This window comes from Pseudonaja textilis, chromosome 9 (genome assembly GCF_049901715.1).
Source record: "Pseudonaja textilis isolate UNSWEBS1 chromosome 9, rPseTex1.2, whole genome shotgun sequence".
NCBI classification, from domain to species: Eukaryota; Metazoa; Chordata; class Lepidosauria; order Squamata; family Elapidae; genus Pseudonaja; species Pseudonaja textilis.
The window spans coordinates 20618664-20645424 of record NC_141998.1 but is presented as its reverse complement, the minus strand read 5'-3'; the positions used below and the strand labels follow the sequence as shown (position 1 = coordinate 20645424).

Genomic DNA, 26761 nt, shown 5'->3' with positions numbered 1-26761 from the left:
GTAATTCACGTCCAATCACAGATTAAAATCCTTCTACAGAGTGACCGATAGAGGAAAACATGTGTAGCTCAGGATTGGAATGAGGGGTCCTTGCTGCTCTCTGAGTTTGGTGGTTTTCTTGAAAGATGCACTGATGATGTTATCTAAGTTGGGTAATGAAATGCCTTGGGGAAAAAAAACAGAGCTGAGCAGTGGTGGGATTCAATTTTTTTTACTACCGGTTCTTTGGGCATGGCTTGGTGGGCATGGCACGGCTTGGTGGGCGTGGCATGGCTTGGTGGGCATGGCAGGGGAAGGTTACTGTAAAATCCCATTCTCTCCCCACCCTACTAACCTGCTCTCCAGCTCCATTCTCCTGTGCAGGGCAACAAAAGAAGACCCAACCGATCAGGTGGGACTTGGGAGGCAGAGAATAGGTGGGGGAGGGGCCAGTCAGAGGTGGGATTGGCTGGTTCCTTGAACTACTCAAAATTTCCGCTACCGGTTCTCCAGAACCGGTCTGAACCTGCTGGATACCACCTCTGGAGCTGAGAGAACACTAAAGATTCTGCACAGAGTGACCTCTCTGTTCTCCAGCTGAGGTGAAGATTAGACTCAGTTGAATTTTTATGTTATGACTCTAAGTGATCATAACGAATATATATTTGAATCTCCAAAATTCATCTGCTCTTAAATTTAACCTTGGCCCTCAAGGAAGCCTAACTCTAACCTTAACTTCACCCAAATGGGAAAACAAAATGAAACACAAGTCATTCAGTCCCAAAATGTTTTTCCTGAAAGCGATCTTCCTCACAGCATCTCTTCAAGACCACATTGATAAATTAAAAAAAAACACAAAAAACATCTCTCTAAACTATAAATCAAATAAAACAATAAACTTTAAATAAATATAACCTCAGCCTTAATTCACCTGATTGGAAAATACATGGTTTTATCTGACCTTCCCCCCCACCTCCTCCCAAAAGCAATTCCTGTTGTAACATTCCTTCCAATATAGAGTAGAAAGCCAATTTCTGAACCCATCTCAAATACACACAATATGCAGATACTTTTTCATTGTTTGAGCCATGCTTGCTTTATTAGATGCACAAGCTATCCCACAGCAATAGAAGGAATAGTCATTTTGATGCAGGGTTAGTTAGGTGAGTTGAAAATAAGATTTAACAAGAGACCGCCATTTTTTCCGGAGTGCTTTAGGAAAGGAATTCTTAAACAGAATAGATTGAAAGAACAACGGAGTGAGAAGAGACCCTGGGGATCTTCTAGTTCAACCTATTGCCTGGGCAAGGAAACCCTACACCACTTCAGACAAATGGTTGCCCAATCTCTTCTCAAAAACTTGCAGTGTTGGAGCATTCACAACTTCTGGAGGCAAGTTTGTTCCGCTGATTAATTGTTCTAACTGTCAGGAAATTCCTCCTTAGTTCTAGGTTGCTTCTCTCCTTGATTAGCTTCCATCCATTGCTGCTTTTCCTGCCTTTAGATGCTTTGGAGAATAGCTTGACCCCCACTCTTCTTTGTGGCAGCCCCTCAAATACTAGAACACATCTATCATGTCACCCTGATCCTCCTTTTTCCAAGGCTAGCCATACCCAGTTCCTACAACTGTTCTTCATCTGTTTTAATTTCCAGGCCTTTAATCATCCCAGTTGCTCTTCTATGCAATTTTTCCAAAGTCTGAACATGTTTTCTACATCGTGCTGACCAAAACTGGGTGCAGTATTCCACTAAGGTTTGATAAAGCTTGATAAAGATGGGGGAATATCCTACAAACATGTTTTTTTTCCATAATAGGCAATGTAATATAGATTAATGCCTGTGCAGTCTTTAATATTCTTCAGCTCCTCTTTCCTGGATGTCTGTTGCCATGAAGCTACCATTCTCACACATCTACAACCAAGCGTGGGTATCAGTCAGGAAGCTCAGAACTGTCTCCAACATGAAGAAATGACAAACTGTTTAAAGCTCTGTGCCGTCTCTCACAGCATCTTCCTCGTATCTTCTGTCACTCTCTCACTTGTGATGATTTACTGACCTGCAGTGTAATTAGAGACAACTGGAAAGGATGCCAGTTTTGGAGAGGAGCCCGTGAGACAAGATGTCAGATGGCAAGGACAAAACTGGCAGCTTATGGACCTCTGATGAGGGACAACCTTGCCTGCTGATGCTTTTCTTCTCTAACAAAGCTTTGTGGCAGCTCTCCCAACGTTCACATTACACCCTGTCTAAACAGCAGGCTTTTCCCACCAGTCTTGAAAGGCTTGTTGTTGCTAGTCATGAAGTCGTGTCTTACCCATTGTGACCCCATGGACAATGTTCCTCCAGGCCTTGCTGTCCTCTACCACCCTCCAGAGTCCATTTAAGCTCACACCAACAGCTTCAGTGACTCCATCCAGCCCCCTCCTTCTTTGTCATCTCTTCTTTTGCCCTCCATCGTTCCCAGTGTTAGGCTCTTCTTCTCCAGAGAGTCCTTCCTTCTCACGAGGTGGCCAAAGTCTTTGACTTTCATCTTCAGGGTCTAGCCTTCTAAAGAGAAGTCAGGGTTGATCTCCTCTAGGACTGACCGGTTTGATCACCTTGCAGTCCACAGGCTAACTTGAAAGGCTAGGTTAGGTATATGTGTAAAATTATGTTATTGTAAATTTGAAGAACGGACACCTCATTTTTAATAGATTGGTAGAACTGCACAGTCTCTACTTTGCAAATAGCCTCACCTACCCAAGCAGAAGGGGCGACTCGGGAGTAAGGCTGGGAGGTGATTGCCCCTCCCATAAGGGATAAAAGTCAGCCCTCAGTGACGAAGAGCTTTGCAGGAAGCAAAGCAGTTCAATAGATTCTGAGTCCTTCTTGAAGCTCTGTGTATTCTGGTCATTTTTTTCTGGGCTGGTTTAGGTTAGCCTTAATTGGACTTCTGTTTCTTGGCAGCATTCGACAGCACTGAAAAGCATGCTCTTATCTGGAGGAACTGTGTCTAATGAGTTTTGGCTAGGAATGCAAATAACTCCCAGTGTCGCATTAAAAAGGGTTTTACTTTAAATTCAGTGTGTGTTTTATTAAGTTTGACGAAGCTTGGGTCAGAACAACTACCATATTTGAGCTGCAAAAATCTGAACCTCCACTAGATGCTAGGGAACATTTCTTTTCCAGCATTTCTTTGCTTCCCATCATCCTGCTACGGTAACACCTACCCCTGAATCGAAGAACGGCATATAGTTCTCTCAAAAAGGACAGTCCAGGAAATATTTATATGACGCAGACTTTCTGAGTCACCAACTGTCCCTAAAATAAATCCTGATTCCTTTTAAGTCAGTTTATGCCTTTGGCACCCATGTAAAGCAAATCAGAAGTCCCTGGAATAGCTGTGTCCTGCCTTCTTGTTCCCAACTGAAGCACGGCTACCACAGTTTTATGCAAAAAAAAGAAAAAAATGTGGGGGAAAGAGGGTAGGAAAACGTCAGAGAAGTTAAAATGAGCTGCAGCACAATTTTCTGCAAGTGAAGCATCCGTCTGTTGACAGAATGGGGCCGCATTTCCACTACTTGGAATTTTTAAATAATACCTCGGGGGAGTTGCCGGCAAAGTTTGGCCAAAATATAATTAGTTTGCACAGCTACTAAAGCCCAATAAATGGTTCTAATTTGTATTTGTATTTCCTGAAACTCAAGACGCAGGGATCCTGGCATTTCTGTCACTGGACAGAATGGGGTGAGTCAAACGGAATTGCAGAGTTTCCCTGTATTTACTGAAGAAATCAGATTATTGTCCTAAGGGCATCTTTATGGGGGGAAAGGAAAGGAAAAGACTATTGCAATCTGGAAAGGCCAGGTTCTCCCAATCCTCCCCTTTTTGGTTTCAAAATAGACAGACGTCCATCTAAAATACATCCAGGTTTTCTTTCATGCCAGGAATGATCACACTGCCAATTTCAATAAAAGCTCAAGCACAGTATACCAAGTAAAGAATGTCAACAAAGGGTACCTAGGTAAAAGGGGGATTTTTTTGGGGGGCAGCCCAGCACAGGTGTTTCTTTAATTGTCTCTTTTAGATGAATAAGTATCTAAAAAAATGTGCTAAGGTAAAGCAGCATTTTGTCGGTTAGGCCTAGAAGCATATTGTGAAAACGAAAGAGGAACATTTTACATCAAAGGTGTTCTGATCTGAATTATGTGAGCCATATAGATATTTAAATAGGGGTGACATGATAGCAGTGTTCCACTATCTAAGGGGTTGCCACAAAGAAGAGGGAATTAAACTATTATCTAAAGCACCTGAGGGCAGGACAAGAAGCAATGGATGGAAACTCATCCAGGAGAGAAGCAACCCTGGAACTAAGGAGAAATTTCTTGACAGTTAGAACAATTAACCAGTGGAACGACTTGCCTCTAGAAGTTGTGAATTCTCCAACCCTGGAGGTTTTGAAGAAGAGATTGGACAGCCATTTGTCTTAAATGGTATAGGGTTTCCTACTTAAACAGGGGATTGGACTAGAAGACCCTCCTTCCAACTCTGTTATTCTTTCTGTTAACAAATTTATTGACATATTATGTATGTATGTATGTATGTCAATTGCTTGCAAGATAATAGGTATAAGTAAAAACATAGTTATGAATACATGGATACAAATAAGAAAAATAAATAAATAAATAAAAGAAACAATAGGACAGGGGCAGTAGGCACGTTGGTACGCTTATGTATGCCCCCTACAGACCTCTTAGGAAAGGGGTGAGGTCAATAGTAGACAGTCTAAGGTTAAAGTTTTTGGGGTTTGGGGAAGAAACCACAGAGTCAGGGAGAGTATTCCAGACATTGACCACTCTGTTGCTGAAGTTGTATTTCCTGCAATCAAGTTTGGTGTAGTTAACCTTGAGTTTGTATCTATTGTTTGCTCTTGTGTTGAAGCTGAAATATTCATTGACAGGTAGGACATTGCAATGTATGATTTTATATACAATATTTAGATCGGAACAAAGATTCAAGGTTTTCTAGGTCTAGAATTTCAAGTCTGGTGGCATAAGGCATTCTACAATGAGTAGAGGAGTGGAGAACTCTTCTTGAGAAATATCAGATACGTAATGTGGGTTCCAGACTGATGAGCTGTATTCGAGTATTGGTCTAGCAAATGTTTTGTATGCTCTAGTTAGTAGTGTAATATTACCAGAGAAAAAGCTACATAGGATTAGGTTAACAACTCTTAATGCTTTTTTGGCTATGTAGTTACAGTAGGCTCTAGCACTTAGATCATTAGAGATGAGTATTCCAAGGCCCTTTACAGAGCTTGGATCATCAACAAGGTCTTGACTATCCAGCTTTTATTTTATTTTCTGATTTTTTTTGCCAATATATAGGAAAGAACATTTATTTGTTGAGATTTGAAGTTGCCATTTGTTTGACCATTCTGATACATAGTCAAGGTATTTTGGAGGGTAGCAGTATTGTCTGTGGCGAAGAGAACATAGTTGCTCTTGATATGATCACAGAGGTCATTTATGTAGAGTATGAAGAGAGTTGGTCCTAGAACGCTGCCTTGGGGGACACCAGTGTTGACAGGTACAGAATTTGATAGGACAGTTCCAATTTTGACCATTTGTTGCCTGTTTGAGAGGAATACTTCTATCCAGTTATGCAGTCGTCCAGAGATACCGTAAGATTTTAGTTTTAAGAGTAGTTTGTCGTGTACCACTGAATCAAAGGCTTTACAGAAGTCTATGTAGATTGCGTCTATTGCTTTGACCTGATCGAGTTGTGTTTAAAATTAAAATGCCTGGCATAGATTGTAGGAAAAACCTCAGTTTTGTCCACCTCTTTTGCTATTCCTGTGTCGTGTGCTAAATTAAATAGTCCATATTCAGATCAACTGGAGGACACTACTGTTCTCCCATGCAGACTTCCAGCCAGACTATATTCCCATCACGATAACCCCTATTTCTGATCTAGCTTTGTCTCCGGCAGCACAGTTTCCTCAGTAATTATGCTCACCAAAGAGTACCAAATCTATTTGAGCTGCTCTTTGAGACATTCTTAGTTTATTTTCTAAGTTGAAATGCATTCCCCTCTCTTATTTTTGCAGAGAAGACTCAACAATTAAAAAGAAAGAGTGGGGGGGAAAAAAGCAAGCAATGTTTGCACTAGGGGAAAATGTGCATCAAATGAACCACAGTGGTTAGAATGTGGTACGGCAGGCAAATTCTGCCCACAGCCTGGAGTTCAATCCTGAATAGGCTCAAGATGGACTTCAGCCTTCCATCTTTCCCAAATGCGTGGAACCTGTTCCACAAATGAAGAATTGAACTTTCAACGGGTGAGAAACTGGAGCCCATTCTGAAAATGGGAATCTGGAGATTCCAGGATGAGCTTAAATATGCAGAGAAGTTGACATAAACTAAGCATTTGGGGAAGTTGACTGTACCTAGGTTGCTAAGGGGTTCTTTTGGGAGGAGGGGTGTCCTCATGATGCAATAACACCAGACAGCACATTTTAGAACCCCAAGATGAAGCAGCCATCATATATATATATATGTAACAGTGAGTGGTCAAGCACCTGAATTTTGATCACATGACAAGGTGGATGCGGTGTGAGTAGTAAGTGTGACGACTGGCTATAAGTCGTTCTTTTCAGTGCCACTAGAATTTTGACCAATTGGCAAATGAACTATCGTAAGTCGAGGACTACTTACAGCAGATGAGAGCACTATGCCAATTTTCACTTCTGCTTCAATGAGATTTGAATCAAATCCCATCCTCCTCCAAAGGTTGTAGAGGCCCACCTATATGAATGCAATTGACATGCATTGGGCCAAATATATTAACATGGGTTGATGTTGCAATAATGAGGGTTGGGAGAAGTGGTGGGATTCAAAAAAAAAATTACTACTGGTTCTATGGATGTGGTTTGGTGGGCGTGGCTTGGTGGGCGTGGCTTGGTAGACATGGCTTAGTAGATGTGGCTTGGTAGGCGTGGCTTGGTAGGCGTGGCTTGGTGGGCGTGGCAGGGGAAAGATAATGCATTCCCACCCCACTCCAGGGGAAGTTTACTGCAAAATCCCCATTCCCTCCCCACCCCACTAACCTGCTTTCCAGCTCCGTTCTCCTGTGCAGGGCAACCAAAGAAGACCCAGCCAATCAGCTGGGACTTGGGAGGTGGAGAATAGATGGGAGCAGGGCCAATCAGTGGTGGGATTTGCCGGTTCTCTGAACTACTCAAAATTTCCGCTACTGGTTCACCAGAACTGGTCAGAACCTGCTGAATACCACCTCTGGTTGGTAGTATCAATAGCCATGGGCCCAATTAAAAAAAAGTCCCTGGGTTTCAAAAAACAAGCTTACAGTGACAACTGGGGAGATATCCTTGAAACTATGAGCGCAGAGACTACACAAGGCAAAAAAACTATCCCATTGTTGGCAATAGCAGCTATTTCGGCACTTTGAAAAAAGCATCAGAAGAGAGGCATTTCACCCCAGAAAGCGTTGAGGCTGAGCAAATCCACCTCAACTCATTGCTTGGCTTTGATGCAAGCTGCTTCTCGGCACAAAGGAACGAAGCCCGTGTGACTATGGCTCCAATCAGCGAGGGCAGGCGCGATGCCCCATGGTAGAACTGTTTTCCCACAGAATTGTTCCCTTGAAGCTTTGCACAATCTGGCCTTCAGAGAGGATTGGGGGTTTTTTTTTGTTCATTGTTAAGAGAGTGGCAACAAAAAAAAAATCAAATGAATTTAATTTTATCTCTGTTGCTGGTGTGCCTTGATGTTGAGAAGGTTTCTCTGTATCCACTAAATTTCCCCCCCACACACACTTGATTTTAAACATTCACCTATTAATTGCCCCCTTGCAATTTATCTCCATTCTTTTTGGGGGCCTGACAAGACAAATTTAGGCCTGTATCGAGCAGAATGATGCTAACTGTTGAATGGGTTAGTAATGCATTTGTCGGTGACTGGTTAAATATTCTCCTGATGCTGTTTGTCACGAGTGAAAGCAAATATATGTGTTCTAGGATAACGTTGCAAGATCCAACCTGGGTCAATCACCAGGATCTGAGATATATTCTTCCAAGTTTTTGATTTGTGCTGGAGCCCATCCGCAGGTAACTTCTCTGTATCAGAATATGTGCTTTGGGCCGTTCTGTGAGTTGTATTTATGTGGTGCCTTCCTATTGGTTGATTGGTGGGTTGTTGGCTGATGATTGGCTGTTGATTGTTTGTTTGATTGTTTGATTGATTGATTGGCCATCAACACACCAATCAACCAATAGGAAGGCACCAGGCGTGGGCTGCTACCAGTTTGCACCTTTCAGGTGAACCAGATGTTAATTTTATACCTGGTTCGCCGAACCGATTCTTGCAATGACTGGCTGATTCTGCCCACCCCACCTCGCCCCTCCCCGGAGTCTCCACACAGTTTTGGATCCCTGGAAAAGTACAGGGTCTGCACGGAAGCTCGGGGAGGGCGAAAAACGGGCTTCCTGGAGGTTCTGGAAGGCCAGAAGCGGGCCCATTTCTGGCCTGCAGAGGGCCTCCAGAGCCCGGGGAGGCAGTTTTCACCCTTCCGGAGGCTCGAGAAAAGCCTCCGGAGCCTGGAGAAGGTGAAAGCACCCTCCTCCCCATGGTGCAGGAGGTCAACTAGGCGATGCCCACCATGGCCATGCCCACCAAGCAACCGGGCAGAGAACCAGTGGCTAATTTTTTTGAAGCCCACCCCTGGAAGGCACCATATCAATACAACTCAGAGAATAACCCAAAGCACATATTTCAGTAGAGAGAAATTCCCTGAAGATAGGCTCCAGCATAAGTCCAAAAACATGGGAGTTGAGTAAATCTTTGCTCCCAGTGACTGAACCCAAATTGGATCCATTTGTTTATACTCGTCTCCTTGGAAACAAGTCCCATTCAATACAAGGGCTTATTCTGCTTAGATATGATCACTCTGCCAATAAGTTCGATCCTAATGAAAACTCAAGATCAATGCTCTATTTTTCTTCCCATTTTTAAATTGCTATAATTTTGTAATTATTTTGCTTCCTCTTCCCCCTTTTCAGAAAAAAAAAAACAAAAAAAAACATGTTTCCCCAAAATAGGATGTTGAAAATGGGTTGAGAAACACTTCCTTGTCCTGTAATTACATATCCAGAGTGCACACAATCCTACCAGTACAATTAGTTCTCAACTTATGACTGGTCACTTAACAGACCCTGAAAAAAAGGTACTAATTATACAGATTCAAAGTTCAGATGGCCACCAGGGTCATGGGAATGCATTTTGGGCTATGAGCAATCATTCCACAAATTGACCATTTTCAACGTCCCGGGATTATGTGACTGAGATTTATAACCTTTTTTTTTTTTTTGGCTGGAAATTGGCATTTATTTCTGGTTTCCAGCAAAATTACACTCCATAGCAAACAATGGATGCAGAATACTTTAGCAGAGTTGGAAGGGACCTTAGAGGCCTTCTAGTCCATCCCCCTGCTCAAGCACGAGGCCCTATACCAATCTGGATTAATCTCTTCTTCAAAACCTGCAGCAAGAGAGCAAGTCTGAGGCAAAAGCTTCCTTAATAATCTTCTAATCTCATTGTGCCATGCGCAGATTGAAGGGGCTTGGTGCTGGAGGCCACAAATAATTCCATAATATTATGGAGTCTTTTCCATCTTTAACTGTAGGGTTGAAGTTATTTTCCAAAAAAGCATCATTATTTTTTTCTTCTATGAACCTAGAGTGGCTGTCACATACAAACCAGTTCAATTTTGCTTTATCTATCCAGATGAATCTTCCCAAAAGGGGAATTTTAGGGAAAACAACTGAGAAGCACAGATAATCCTCAAATTACAACTGAGCCCAAACTGGAAACGTTAATTAAGTATCATGATATATGACCATAATTACAGGCTGAATTGCGGTCCTACTTGTAAATCTATTTGCTTAACATATTATTTTTTTTCTGATTCCTTTAAATCTCCATTAGGGCTTTTGTGTGAGTGTGTGTGTCTTTTGTGATGCCCCTTTGTGATCTTGACTGTTATATACATTCTACACGTGTGTAGCAGTCCCTTTCTGTGGGTGTGGGGTAGCTACCAAATAGAGTTGGCTTATTTCAATGTTTTTGCACTGAGATGATAGGCAGCACAGTGCAGCCTGTGGGTGCATTGGTGAGAACTCACTGATGTGTTATGTGACAGACAAATGCCAAACTGTCTTAAATCTAAGATTTACAAAATAACCATCTGCCCTATTGCACTGTATGGCACTGAATTCCAGGCAGCAGCAACAGGGACCACGAGCTACCTCCATGCCATGGAAATGTGAATGCTCCATTGGATATCAGACATCTCCCTTCTTGACCACTTCATAGATGACAACATTCAACAGCATTTTGGTGTGGCCCCAATTATAGAGAAGATGAGAGAAGGGCGACTCTGCTGGTATGGACATGTCCTGAGACCAGCAGCTTCCACCGTTGCCAAGACAGCCTACCAACTAGAAGTCCATGGCCGGTGACCTCATGGGCACCCAAATCAGAGATGGCAAGGCACCATCAACAAAGAGATGCAAGCCAAAGGCCTGTGCCCTGGAGATGCAGCTGACCATGGAATATGACACAAAGAAGAAGAAGATGTTAGGCAGGACAAGCTGATCCTGGTCCCAGTTTGGTCATCTTGCAACTCGATTGAAGTAATATATTTAGATGAAGTGGGGTCATTTTCTCTAGCCCTAACTCCCTGCCTTGGGCAAGGAAAATAATCTGTAACTAAGTTAAGTGTGTGCACTTAGTCTGTGCCCTTTATATGCCTGTACTTTAAAATTTGATAACACATATTTTATCAAAGGAAAAGAGAAACTAAGTACAAATAAAACCCTTGACATTATTTATAAGCTTTTAGCCCGAGCGGAAGCCTTGTAGACTATGGAACCAGGCTCAAAAGTCTTTCATGCTCTCCCTCTTACATCAGAAATGTGCTTTGAAAACCATGGCAGATAGCCAGGTTAAACATAACATAGTGGTACTGAATGGCTGGCAAGTTAATGCTGGCTGTAATATAGTTTACTTCATTAAACAATACTCACCAAGATCTTATCTATTCTGAAACAATTCGTCTTCAAAGTCTACTGATCTTCTTCCAGGAACTTGGGCAATAATAAATGGGTAATATCAAACAATGATGGTAATGGAATTACAGCTTAGAGCTAATGTTGTAATCAGGGGTGGGCTTGAAGAACTTTAGCAAGGGGTTCTCTGCCTGGTTGTTGGGTGGGCATGGCCATAGTGGGTGTGGCCTTGTTGGCCTCCTGCATCATGGCTGGGGAGGGTGTTTTTGCTCTCCCCAGGCTCCAGAGGCTTTCTTTGAGCCTCTGGGAGGGCAAAAATGGCCTCCCCGAACTCTGGAGGCTCTCTGGAAGCTGGAAACTAGCCCATTTCCGGTCTCCCTGAACTTCTGTGAGGCCTGTTTTTCACCCTCCTTGAGCCTCTGTGCATACCCCGCACTCACCGGCATCCAAAACGGGCTGCATAGGGAGCCCTGGGAGGGGAAGAGTAGGGTGGGGTGGGCGGGGCCAGCCAGGAGTAGGATTTGGGGATTCTCCAAACTGCACAGAATCTTAGATCTCCTGAACCCCTGCAAACCCCCAACAGCCCAACCCTGGCTGTAATCATTTCAAGAATAAACAAGAAATCTGTTGATTTGTCAATAGGATTTGAACCTGGTGGAAAGCTTCGATACATTTCACTGGAACCCATGATAGGTTGTTAGCTTCTAGAAGAAGGATTAAGATCTTATTTGCCAAGAAAATTGGACAACCAGCATTCTGATTTCTGCTCAGGCCAGACTTTCTCTGCACCATAAAGGATCATACAGGAATCAGGATAAGGTCAAGAAGGAAAGCAATATGAAATGAAACATCTAATGGCAAGTGTAGAGTAGACATATATTTGGATCTATGCTGGTTTATGACCCTAATGAGGATTTGATTGGATGTATTTAGATTGATATATTCACCTAGTAAATGTTTATGAGCATTAGCGCTTGTGAAAATAGGTCAATAAGATTAGGGCTATTGCTTGCTCAGACATGACACTCAGCTGATAATGCTTTTTGATTTAAGTAGTTCCTAGTTATTACATTAACTAAGTTGTAAATATGTCTACACCAGTACAAACAGGACAATAGTTTCCATGGAAATAGAAAGCTTTGTGAAAACTATGAATTAGCTAGATCTGGACTTTCTTAAACAGAGCACTCCATTATTTCATGGAAGGGTTGTAAAGCGACTAACTCAAAAATGAAACCATTCTCCTTAAGGCTCTGAGATGTCTTAATTGTTTAGAGTTCCTGCTGGTTCCTTGCGCTGGGCCAATTTAGACCTTGAGCTGAAAGAGTTGGAGGCTCACAAGTTCAGACTTAGCAACTCTACCAGTTCTGTCTCTACAGCGTTACGGCCCTTTGGGGTCACCACCATTGTTAAGAGAGAGAAAAAGTCTATCACTCAAAGCCAGTTGTTATAAAATAACTTCAAGTTTTCTCAGAGCAATGCTGCTCAGTTAAAGTGGACAGAGCTGACCCTGGGAGTTTTCTGCAGAGAGGAAATTCTATAGCTGCCTCTTACTCTTGTTCTATTTCTTGACCTTCCGTGTGTCAATCTTCTGATGCCTGCCGAAAACAAAAAAAATCTCTGGTTCTGCCATATGAGCGAGCTCATCCCCTCCCAGGATTCTGACACTAATAATATTATCTGCCAAGCTCCCAGATTCTGGATAGAATCTGTCCCAGCAGGTGCCAATGTTGACCTTCGAGGCACTCTCCATGCTTCCCCCCATCAGATGACTTGATATTTGCTAGCTCAGGACGAACACTTCCTGTCAATTAGGGTTTCTCAAGCCCACGCTAATGAAGGCAAGCTGCTTTTCCATCAAGTGGCAATTGAAGAAGGAGGCAGAAAGACGGGGAGTCCAGAAAGAATATTTTCAATCTTCTGCACATTGGAGAAATGAAATGGCAGACATCTTTGTCTGGCTGGAAATTAATGTTTGCATAGCATTAATGATTTTCTGCAAGCTGCAGTCAAGAATACCACGTTCTACAGTATGACAGTTCAAGGAAGAAGAGACTGAGACATCATCTCAGGGAGAAATAACTTATTTGATTTTTGTCCGTTTGAGTCAATCTTCACTTCAGTCAACAGCCCAGACAAGTCCTTGCAATTTTGGTAGCAAGGATTTTTCAAAAGTGGTTTATCAATGCCATAGTCTGCTTCCTAGGGCTGAAAGACAGTAAGAAGCTCAAGGTCACAAGGTCTTTGTGCCTAAGGGGAGACTAGAACTCACAGTTTCATGGTGATTGGTCCAAGATTCACCCTGCAGACTTTCCTACCTAAGATGGAACTAGAATTCACAGTCTCCCGATGATTGTTCCAAAGTCATCAGGCCAGGTCATCATTCTGAAGGCGAGACTGCCTCTCTGTACTACTTAATGTCATTTTTTCTGTCAGTTTCATTTCTCCCCAGGGGTCTAAAATTGCAGCCCAACACATAATCAAAGTGATCAAAGCCAAATACTAGAGAGACAAAATAATTTACTTTGCATAATAGGTCATTAACCTAGAAAACTGGTTGCAATATGCCACTGTGTTAATTACTGAATAAAGCTTACTAAAACCCAACAAATAATCACTTAGACATTCCAAGGGATTAGGGATATCAACTTCAGGGGATGGGGGATTGAAGACAAACAAGACCTCTATCTATTTGTGTCCCCCAGTATCTGCACTCATGTCTTTTTCTCTTTTAGTGATACACAACATGGGATGAAATCAGGAGTAACTGTAGAACATAGTTGTTGTTGTTTTTTAAAAAAAGATCAGGATGGTGTCCACCCAACTTTATGCATATTGACTATCTTTTTTCAGCCGCAACCAGAAGACTTCTCTGGATGAATAATAGAATAACAAAGTTGGAAGGGACCTTGGAGGTCTTCTAGTCTAACCCCCTACTTAGACAGGAAGCCCTACACTATTTCAGACACATGGTTATCCAATCTCTTCTTAAAAACTTCTGATGTTGGAGCATTCAGAACTTCTGACACTGGCCAAATGAAACTGTTTTCTAACTCTACACTTTGTTTTTACTGATTTTCATAGCTCTGAAAACCTGAAAACAGAAGAAAGGCAGATCTTCACACAACTCATGCTTTGGACACCATTTAAGACCAGTTCTGACTTATTCTATCTCTTGCTCAATGAAAAAGGATATTTGTGGTCCTCTTAAGAGCATTAATATGCAATATCCTTTGCAACAAAAACTGTACTACTCTTTCAAACAGCAATATGATTCTAATTATTCAGAATAGAAATCAGCCTTACATGAAAGCATTTAGAGAAACACATTAGCTGTTGCAATCCTGAAGCATTCTGAAATTTTGGTTTATAGCCTGCTAGAGTTACACCACTGCAGTGAAAACTTCATTTAGTAGAAATTTATCATGCTGGCACTAAGTAGAAGAATTCATGGTGGAATCCAGATGCTGAAAACATTTGGTTCTCCAATTCCAATGCACAAGCGATGCCTGCCTTCACCCTTTTGACAAATAGCTCAATCATATAACAGGTTTAACAGTATTATGGGAAGATTGGATTTACCAAGTAATACGAAGTTTAGAAACCATGCAAATTAAAATATATGTTCTCTTAGGGATGGATAGCTTATGCTATTTCTAGTTTGTCTCAGTTTCATGTGTGCTCAGTCATACATTATGTGTGTGTGTGTGTGTGTGTGTGTACACACACACACACACACACACACACACACTATCTCACAGAAGTGAGTACACCCCTCACATTTTGTAAATATTTAAGTATATATTTTCATGTAACAACACTGAAAAAATGACACTTGGCTACAATGTAAAGTAGTGAGTATACAGCATGTATATGTATGTATGTATACATACATATACATATACATATGCGTGTGTGTGTGTATACACACAACACACACACACATATATTATAAACCAGCATTTTTACTGTTAGGTATTTTTGTCGTGAATTTCCCCTTAGCTGTACATGATATGTGCTATGTGTATATCTATTTTCCTTATAATTTTGAATCAAGAAATACTATATCTTACGAACCTCGGAGATAACTGTATGCCTAGCTGTGCAGAATGCCAACTAAGATTTCAGACCATAAAACTCTTTAACAATCTGAGGTTTAATGGTGATTTTTGTTGGTTTGTTAAACATTTAGTTTAGCATAAAATCTTCAGCTTTTATTACAGTCACATTAAGATTTCAGTGATAGCACTGAGTTGACCAAATATGCATAGATGATTTAAATTATTGCTTACAAAACAACTACAATCCCCCAGATTCAAAAGAAACATCGATCACTATCCTATCCTATCCTATCCTATATATATATATATATATATATATATATATATATATATGTATATGTATATGTATATGTATATATATATATATATATATATATATATATGTATGTATGTATGTATGTATGTATTATATATATATATATATATATATATATATATATATATATATATATATATATATATATATGTTTTCTGAGGTTCTCAGGGTATTTATATGTGGATCTTTGGTTGTTCGGGTTTTCTCCCGCGTAAGATTGAAGTATCTAGGCAACGTTTCGATGAAGTCTCATTCATCATCTTCAGGCTTCTGTCTCCGGCTCTGTGCTTCTCAGAGTAATGGAGATTGCAGCTGCTTCCTCCTTTTAACTGCCAGTGGGGGTGGGACTTGATTGGGTGGGGCTTGGCTGTGTTCTGATTGGGTGGGGTGTGTTCTCATTGGTAGGGGTTTGGCTGTGTTCTGATTGGTTGGGGGTTAGCCGTGTTCTGATTGGTTGGAGGCGTGTTCTGTTCAGGTGGGGGCTTGGTTGTGCTCAGGTTAGTCTTAGTTGCTGGGGGATTTGAGCTGGAGAGTTGTGATCTTGCTGTTTGGCTTCTAGTTCGTGGTCCTGCTGCATCTTCATAGTGGGTGTCGGTTTGCTTCATGTATGGCTCAGAGGGGTTTGAAGTGGGTAGTGATGCAGCTGCAGTGCAGCTTCTGGTCCATGGTCGTTTCTCATTTTCTGAATGGGTGGGAGTCTGTTTTCTACATGGAAGTGTGGTGGTGGCATCTTGTGTGGCTCTCATGTGTGTGGGCATGAACAAACGAGATGACACCTCCCGCCTTCCAGCCATTTGGAAACCCGCCCTCATGAACAGACGAGTACCTAACATGAAGAAGGACACCGGACCCACACCCATGAGAGACTCCCACCCATTCAGAAAATGAGAAACGACCATGGACCAGAAGCTGCACTGCAGCTGCATCACTACCCACTTCAAACCCCTCTGAGCCATACATGAAGCAAACCGACACCCACTATGAAGATGCAGCAGGACCACGAACTAGAAGCCAAACAGCAAGATCACAACTCTCCAGCTCAAATCCCCAGCAACTAAGACTAACCTGAGCACAACCAAGCCCCACCTGAACAGAACACGCCTCCAACCAATCAGAACACGGCTAACCCCCAACCAATCAGAACACAGCCAAACCCCTACCAATGAGAACACACCCCACCCAATCAGAACACAGCCAAGCCCCCACCCAATCAAGTCCCACCCCACTGGCAGTTAAAAGGAGGAAGCAGCTGCAATCTCCATTACTCTGAGAAGCACAGAGCCAGAGACAGAAGCCTGAAGATGATGAATGAGACTCATCACGAAACGTTGCCTAGATACTTCGAATCTTACACGGAGAAAACCCGAACAACCAAAGATCCATATATATATATATATATATATATATATATATATATATATATATATATATATATATATATATATATATATATCAATTGAAAATTATCTAAATATTTCTATTCCTAAGAGTTTAACAATTTAGTACTCCAAAGCAAAAAGATGTAAACAAGTCTCTTACAGATTGCACATCACATTATCTCTATCTAAAATACAGGTGTTAATCCTAATTTTGGTGAATTAATTAGTTATATTCTTTTGTTAAATTCTTTAGTTATAGCGTTCAGATTGTCAAAAAAGTTTTTTTTTAAAAAATGATGTTTTCTACATGTTTCAGCCCCTCCATTTTTTGTGTGTGTTTCTGTGTGGGATAATTATGAGATAACTGTGCAATTCTTCTAGTGGTTAAATTTCATTAGTGGAAAAACTTAAAATAAAAGTCCTGTGAGGAAGCTGTAAGAAATCTCCCAGATTGTCACAATGCCGGGTGTCATCACCCGTCTATTACAACAATGAGTCACTTATCCAATGTTTTGTTTTAAAGACCATAGTAAAAGGCCTCCCTCGAAGCAAACAATATGGAACCATTCGAATTGCATGGCAGCAAAACTGAAGCCACGGTTTTTCAGAGAAGAACTGGAAAATGGGATAGCAGAAATGCAGGAGAACTGAAATACTTGTGAGAACAGAAGACACAATTCTCGATGAATCTTCTAAGATTCATCTTGTGTTATGTAAAAACTTTTGGAAGGCCTGCTAAACTAGTTTGAAATATTTTGGACAGAATGGAAAAAAGGACCCTCGGGTTACCATTATTTGAGGGTGATTATGTTGCCCTCTCAGAACACCTAATCTCCACATGAATTCAGGCCGAAACTACTCAAGAAAATTACCTAACTCTGCGGGTAAAACTCTGATTAGTTTGCTCCTCTCCTCTTGGTTGCTTCAGTGTTTCCATAGCAGCTAAAACCTACACATAATGGAGACCTCTGATTTCAGCTGAAGGAAAGCACTTGGAGGAAAAAAAAAATGGGTGGAGAACAGGGAATAAAACATCTGTCAGCTTTGGAAGCCATATTAACACCAGAAACTTCCACGCTGCCACATTCCTGTGCTTGGGAAATTAGAAGGGGTGATTTTTAGAGTGTTAGTAGTTAGACATAACAGCATTCTTCTATTTTATTTTATTTATTATTTTATTTATTTATTTGATTTATCGATCGCTTACAGGGTAATAGATATAAGTATAAATATGAGTAAGAATACAGGAAATAGGTACAAATAAATGGGGACAATAGGACAGGGACGGGAGGCACAATGGTGCACTTATGCACGCTCCTTACAGACCTCTTAGGAATGGGACGAGGTCAATAGTGGTTAGTTTAAGGTTAAAGGAGTGGGGGTTAGAAGATGTAACTACGGAGTCAGGTAGTGCATTCCAGGCATTGACTACTCTGTGGCTGAAGTCGTACTTTCTACAATCAAGTTTGGAGCAGTTAACATTGAGTTTGTATCTGTTGTGTGCTCTTGTATTGTTGCAGTGGAAGCTGAAGTAGTCATTGATTGGTAGGACATTGTAGCAGATAATTTTGTGTGCCACGCTTAACTGTAGGCAGCATAGTTCGAGGTTGTCCAAGCCCAAAATCTCAAGCCTGGTGATATAGGGTATTCTGTTGCGAGCAGAGGAGTGTAGTACTTCTGGACTTGCTCAATTGTATTAATGTCTGATATGCAGTGTGGATTCCAGACTGATGAGTTGTATTCGAGTATTGGTCTGGCAAAAGTTTTGTATGCCCTAGTTAGCAATTCAATATTTCCAGAAGAGAAGCTTCATAAGATTAGATTTAAAACTCTTAATGCCTTTTTGGCAATGCTGTTACAGTGAGCTCTAGCACTTAGATCATTAGATATGAGAACTCCAAGGTCCATGACAGAGTGAGGATCATCAATGAGGTCATAACCGCCTGATTTGTATTTGGTGTACTGATTTTTTTTACCAATGTGTAGGACAGAGCATTTGTTGGTCGAGATTTGGAGTTGCCAGATGTTTGACCATTCAGACACATAATCAAGGTCACTTTGAAGGATAGTAGCATTGTCAGTGGTGTTGAATAGTTTTACATCATCTGCAAAGAGGACACCGTTGCTTATAAGGTGATCTCAAGGGTCATTTATATAGAGTATAAAGAGTGTGAGTCCTAGAACGCTGCCCTGGCCAAGCTGTTAACTTGAGCAGGGTTTGATATAGCGGTCCCTATTTTTACTATTTGTTGCCTGTTTGGTCAAAGTGATGTTATTGTTGCACCTGGAGGAGGCCTCGTGGAAGGGATGTTTCTTGTTGGGACAGATGGTGATTGGATGACATGATGGACTAATGGGTGCAGAGATTGGATTTGGGGTTTTGATTTCCTGAGGGAAAACCCAGAACTCTCAGATTCGTGTTTTCCCAGATGTGCCAGTATGACTTTTCCAATAAAAAGAAACTTCGAGAAATTGCCTGTCTTGGAGTTGTTGATCGGGATCTGGTTTTGCTGCAACACTGACAACATCTTTGAAGAATGCAAATAGAATTCCTTATGCCTCCAGACTCTAAATTTTGAGCTTGGACAATCTGGAACTGTGCTGCCTGTGGTCAGATCTAAGCATAGTTCACAAAATTGTCTGCTAATAAATAACATCTTGCCTATCAATGACTTCTTCAGCTTTAATCACAATAATACACGGGCAAGCAACTGATACAAACTCAAGGAAAACTGCTCCAAACTTGATTGCAGTAAATACCACTTCAGCAACAGAGTGGTCAACAGCTGGAATGACTCCGTTGTTACAGCCTCAACCCACCAAAGGACTCCGGTATTGACCCCCATTTAAATCATGAGTCTCTAGCCTGATTTTCAAAGCTCAAAGAAAAGTTATTAGGAGAAGACATGCTGGTGCTGCCTGGGTGTAGCCGACTCTGAGACACATCATTCATTAGCCCCCTTGACCCTGGTTTTCCCTCACCTCCTGGGCATATCGTGATTCATAGTCTCCAATGGGACACATCCATAGCCCAGAGTCATCAATCATACTCTCCAGTTAGAATTTTGCGCAGCAGAAACTTCGGTCACCTAGTTACTATCTTTGAAAACATTTATGGAATGCAATTTCGTTTTTGCAGCTGCTACAGTACTCCCCCTTCCCTTTCTGTTGGCAACTCTAAATGGCCAGAGAAATATTTTATGAGTTGACATTCAACCTCAAACTGATTAAAAATGGATCTCAACCCATTTCTAAGAGGTCCTTAAAGGGGGCCTGCATAAGCGCACCAGCGTGCCTACCATCACTGTCTTACTGCTCCCATTTATCTGTATTTACTTTCTCTGATCCTGTTTATGTTCATACTTATACTTGTTATCTTGTACATGTTTGACAAACAAATAAAATGAAAATAAAATGAAATAGAATGAAAATTATGTTAGTGGCAACACCTGAAAGTGAAACCCAGCAGCCAAAGTTAAATCCCATGGATGACAAATGAACCCTGTGCTACCACAGTGGAGTTAGATGGGTTGTCAGAATGAGAAAATATGTACAAGATGAAGATGTGGGTCAAAAAGTGCCAGCCTTTTTTCTGCTTCTTCTCAAATCTTTCTCTATTTTATCCTGTTCACTGAACAATTATTAGGCAAAAAGTAGTGATAATCTGACTGAAACCTGCCATTATGAAATTTATACCTGGCTGGGCGTTTTCCCTTTCTTCTTCTTGAGCTCAGAAACACAATAACAACAGTAGACTCCTTCCTAATCTATCCTATTTTAGACTAAGGTTGGGTAAACGAGTCTTGTAACACACACACACACACACACACACACACACAAATACACCCAACAACAAACTTTATCAGTGGGAAATAATCATGTTGTGGAGTAAACTGAGTTTCAGTCACATTACATTTTTAAATGTTCAGTGGAATTGTGTTTTCAAATTGAAAATCAATTGATCAATGAAATCAAATGATTGGAAAGCTTGCTTGCCTTGTTGCTATTTTTCCTCTTTCTTTTTTGGGGCACAGTAACACTCTTGTGGAATATAACAATATATTGTTGTTGAAGAGGTTCCTCCACATTATTCAGTTCTGGGTGGACTGAAGTACTTTGTTCTCTCATTACATATCAATTGTGTATAGCAGAAGGGAACAAATACACCGAGTCAGCCGCAGATGTTCCATTTGCTGATGTTAATTGTCTTATTGTATCTTTTAGCTCAGCTATTATTTTGCGTATGTATATATATATATATTGCTTGGTGTATTTTGGGATCTTAAGGGGGAAAAGAGAAGAAAAAGTAGAACCCATAACCTCTGCCTACCTCTGCACTAGGGAATTAATATCCATAGGCACAATGACTCCTCAGACCAGGAAATATGCTAAAATAAATAAAGCAAATAAAATAGTTGTCAAGAATGGACATCTGGCATCAAGGCATCCTACTTTGTAAGGCAGCAACATTCCAACACCAGGATTTTGATGGGGAGGGATCATTTAAAAATTGATCTTACCTTTAGGTGAAATATGCCTCCAGTTGATTGTTGGATCTGGCCTTCCTGTAGCTATGCAGGTGAGACTTATGTTGCCACCTTCATTGATGGAGATGTCCGAAGAGATCTCAACAATCTTGGGAGGTACTGCAAGGACAAGGAAAGTAAAAATGTCAATCCAAGAATTCGATAATTAGGTAAGCTATAATTTCTGAAAATTCTTCTGAAAGCCAACTTCTGTGAGTTGGTTTCTGAACATTTTGTTACCAGGCAAGATAACATCTTCAGCAGAATTTAGGGGATGTCAGTGTTGGTATTCTTCTGCTTCTAAAGGCTTCATGTGGTCAGTAGATCTTGTGATGAGGAGGTCACATCAGGTGAGGGACAGGTGTGGGTTGCGTCAAGTGGGGGTCTTATGTTTCGGCTTGTGATGGGACCAACCCACAAGCTTGGAAAACAAACCTGCATCCTCATTTTGCACCCAGACTAGTCCTTGACTAACAATAGTTCATTTAGTGACCATTCAAAATTACAACGGCACTGGAAAAAAGTGACTTATGACTGTTTTTCACACTTGCGACTGTTATAGCATGTGCCCAGGTCTTCATCATCAAAATTCAGATACCACATCAATACCACAGACAATAAAGGTACCCTTCAAAAAGATCTTGACTATGTATCAAAATGGTCAAACAAATGGCAACTTCAAATCTCAACAAATAAATGCTTTGTCTTACATATTGGCAAAAATAAATAAATCAGAAAATACAAGCTGAATAGTCAAGACCTTGTTGAAGATCCAAGCTCTGTCAAGGACCTTGGAGTACACATCTCTAATGATCTAAGTGCTAGAGCCCACTGTAACTACATAGCCAAAAAGGCATTAAGAGTTGTTAACCTAATCCTACGTAGCTTTTTCTCTGGTAATATCACACTACTAACTAGAGCATACAAAACATTTGCTAGACCAATACTCGAATACAGCTCATCAGTCTGGAACCCACATTACGTATCTGATATTAACACAGTTGAGAAAGTCCAGAAATATTTCACAAGAAGAGTTCTCTACTCCTCTACTCATTGTAGAATACCTTACGCCACCAGACTTGAAATTCTAGATCTAGAAAACCTTGAATTACACCATCTTCGGTCTGATCTAAGTACGGTATATAAAATCATACATTGCAATGATTTACCTGTCAATGAATACTTCAGCTTCAACCATAACAACACAAGCGCACACAATAGAATACAAACTCAAGGTTAACTGCACCAAACTTGATTGCAGGAGATACGACTTAAGCAACTGTGGTCAGTGTCTTTAATCCTGTACCTGACTCTGTGGTTTCTTCCCCAAACCCCAAAAACTTTAACCTTAGACTGTTTACTATTAACCTCACCCCTTTCCTAAGATGTCTGTCCTATTGTTTCTTTTATTTTTCTTATATGTACCCATTTCATGTATTCATAACTACGTATATACTTATACCTATTATCTTGTAAGCGATTGACTAATCAAAATAAATAAAAAATAAATACATAAAAAACTTGGCAACTGACTCATATTTATGATGGTTGCAGTGTCTTGGGGTTAGGTGATCCCATTTTGTGACCTTCTAACAAACCGGATTCATTTAACAACCATGTTATTAACTTAAGAACTGCAATGATTCACTTAACAACTGTGGCAAGAAAAGTTGCAAAATGGGGCAAACTCACTTAACAAATGTTTGACTTAGCAGCATAAATTTTGGGCTCAATTGTAGTCATAACTTGAGCACTACCTGTACAGATATTCACTAGGATTGCGTATATAATGTGACATTCAAAACCTTGGCTTCCTCAATTTTCACAGGTGAATTTCTTAATGGGAACTACGGAGAACCACAGTTGGTCAATGATCGTCATGTTGGACTAAATAGACCAATGTTCAACTCAATATAATAGACCATTCACTGTGGTTTTATTGAACCACAATAACATTTGTTTCCAGTAGAAGGATAAGCAACAGAAATTGATGTGGTCCTCAAAGCAATTCAGCCAAGCCTTGCAAGTGTCACCAACTTTCATCCAAGATGTAATGACATTTCTCTTCATAGCTCTTTATCAATAAATATTTTTGTAGAAGCTTAAGAAAAGGCAGAAACATTCTGCAATGCTAGCCACTCCCAATCAGAACTAATTCAGAAGGATGTCTGGATGGCAAGCAAGCCCCCTGCTTATAAATTTTAGGTAACTTTTATTGGGCAATTGGATCAACTCATTCAAAATGGATTGCTTACCAATTATATTCTCTCAGATCACATGGATTGGGAGAATATACCTAGCAGTGTAGATAAAACTCTCCTTATAAGAATATGTGCCAAGGATTAAAAAAAAAATCCCATATCTCCCTCCTGTCCATCATATATTAATATGTCCTTGGCATACTATTTGATCAGTCCCATCATGCATTTAACATTTTCAAAGCCTGAGTTTTCTTTCCCATGAAGTTTTGACATTTACACACCTCTTTCGTCTTAGTCTAAAAGCTCAGCAAATTTAAATTCATGTAACCATCTCTTGCACACTTCATGATATTTATTTATCTCACATAGGAACAATTGATTGAGAAATGCTCATATATTTGTCTATGTATTTTAATTATTAAATACCTACAAGTTCATATCTCTATCTTTCTATCTATCTATCTATCTATCTATCTATCTATCTATCTATCTATCTATCTTGTGTTGGGGGATCAAGAAACACAATATGAAATAGCAACAGTCTCATGCCAAAGCATCAACTGAACCATAAAGACAATACTGACTGATTAAAAAAAGGCTAATAAAAACACAACAACAAAAGAACCAAGAAATAGAAAACAGGGTGATGACAAATCATTTTCAAACTCTACTACGTTTGCTAAACAAAATGACTACTAGCCAACAGGACAGAAGTCCTGGAGAAACGTTGTCCATGCAGTCATGATGGGTTGGACATGACTTCGCAACTAACAACAACAACAGGAGTTATTTGGCAGAAATTTTGCCCCTGGATATGATTAAAAATTTGAAGTACAGAAACCAACTTCCATGTTGATCCGAGGTGGCACAGTGGTTAGCATGCAGTACTGCCTGCTACTTCTGCTGACTGCCAGCTGCCTGCAATTTGGCAGTTCAAATCTCAGCCTTCCATCCTTTCAAGGTGGATAAAATGAGGACCCGGATTGTTGGGGGCAATATGTAAACTGCTTAGAGAGGACTGTAATCACTGTAAAGCAATATATAAGTCTAAAAGGTATTATTATTGTATTTTTCTCAATATTTTCCCCACTTTTATTTGTACAAAGTTAGGTAATTCAAATGAAGCTCATGGCCTCTCAGAGAAAATCCATATATTTGATATATAAGCCCCCCAAAAGAAGGATCCTCCATACTTTAATATCTTGGAATCTGTTTTCTGCAATTCCTTCCCTATGTCCCATCCATGTGCCAGTCTTTTTAACAAGAAAGTTGAATAAATGCAGAATGGACACAGAGGCTTTGCATTCATTGCCTTTGACACAAAGTAAGTAATTTATTGATCTGTAAAACACTTGGAGACGCTCAGGAAAGGATTATGTCATGCCAACACTTGGCAATAAAATAAAAAATGATGGACTTTTCTGTGAACATGAGAGCTGATTTAAGGTTTGTAGCTGGAAGTGTAGTTAAAGTACATTTTAAGTGGAAATCAAGGTAATAATGAATTACCCTATGTCTGGAAAGGCTATAGGGAGTTCATTTTCTTGGCTTCTGACTTGAGAGCTAATATTCTAACTGTATGCTAGAGAACCACAAAGGACCAAGCTAGTAGAATGGGCTTAAGAAGAGGATGGGAAAAATATTTAGACATGAATATTGGTTTGTGGTGACACCTGACCCCATTGCAAGGTAGCCAAAGTAAGACTCTAAACCAGTAGGATATGAAATATAGGTCCCAATGTGACTTTATGGAAGCTGATGTAGAAGGTCCATAATTGTCCATGTGAAACAAATAAGAGCTTTTGAAGAAAGACAACAAATAGACTTACAGCAACTTGAAGACCAATTGATTTATTAGTGTGCAAGCTTTGCTTCATGCATCTGAGGACTTGTGAGCCATAAAAACCCATGCAAGAGTAAATTTGTCTTGAAGGTCTGTAAGGTGTCGGGCTCATCACAAACGGACATAGATTGGAGAAACTATAGGATCAGGGCAATCTAACTTGGTAGGTTCACAGCTAGAGACCAGAAGTAAAGATGGACCCAGTACTATAGGCGAAATAAAATCTGAGGAGAAAAAGGAATTACTGGATTATTTCTGACTTCATCTTACAGAACGCTGAAAAATGAAAATCCTTGAAGCCAGCTGGAGCTAGCACCTTAGCCAAAGGTCTTGCAGGATAAGGAAGTCCTCTACAGGTTCAAAAGATTAACATCTGGACTCCTAGGAAAATGTTCTGCCTCTGCTATACAGCATTGAAACTTGTCAGAAAATACAATCCTTGGCTGAGCTATATTTAACTCTTCATTTCAAAGTGGTGGCACAGTGGTTAGAATGCAAGATTGCACACTAACTCTGCTTACAGCCAAGAGTTTGACCCTAACCGGCTCAAAGTTGACTCAGCCTTCCATCCTTCTGAGGTCGGTAAAATGAAGCCCCAGATCATCGAGGGCAATATGTTGACTTTGTAAACCACTTAGAGAGGGCTGGAAAGCACAGTGAAGCAGTAGACAAGTCTAAGTGCTGTTCCTTCCTCCCTCCCTCCTTTCCTTTCTCTCACTCTTTCCTTTCTTCCATCCCTCCCTCCCTTTCTGTGGTAGTGCAGGGGTTAGAATGCAGTATTGCAGGTTAACTCTGCCCACAGCCAGGAGTTCAATCCTAACCAGCTCAAGGTTGACTCAGCCTTCCATCCTTCCAAGGATCAGTAAAATGAGGACCCAGATTGTGGACCCAATATGCTGACATTGTAAACCATTCAGAGAATGCTGTAAAGCATTATGGAGCAGTATATAAGTCTAAGTGTTGTTGCTCTTGCTATTATTTCTGTTACATGTCTATCAGTTTTGCACTCTTTCCTTGTATGTAGGTCAGCTACATATACAATCCTCTAGTTTCATGAACAGAAATACTATTGTACCTGACTCTGACCTCTTCTAGTTTGATCAATGCTACATTTCCCTTTCAGTTTGTAAATTCTTTAATGCTGCTCTCAGATAGAAAGAGGACAATAAGATGTTTTTTTTAAAAAAAATCCATATCCCTTCTGGGATCTAAAGGAATAAATGTATAGATAGGTCTACATTTAGAATGAGTCTGTTAGCAGCTAGAAACTGTAGCTGATCACAAAGAGCTAAGTAGGATTGGATTTGGTTAATCCTTTCATGTGAGATCACCAGGAAATCCCAGGGCTGCAGGCTAAGCTGGGAAGTGGAAAAAGACAAAATAGGAGAAAGCAA

At 40.5% G+C, this 26761-nt stretch overlaps 1 protein-coding gene across 5 annotated transcripts in view; it reads right to left on the bottom strand.

Annotated features, from left to right (window-relative positions):
* Positions 1–26761, bottom strand: part of NTM (neurotrimin) — a 768470-nt gene that overhangs the window by 79359 nt on the left and 662350 nt on the right. For all 5 annotated transcript variants that reach the window (XM_026709160.2, XM_087939111.1, XM_026709161.2 and 2 more), the window contains one exon: positions 21318–21443. In XM_026709160.2, the coding sequence (XP_026564945.2) occupies positions 21318–21443 (126 nt within the window). The remainder of the gene's footprint in view (positions 1–21317; positions 21444–26761) is intronic.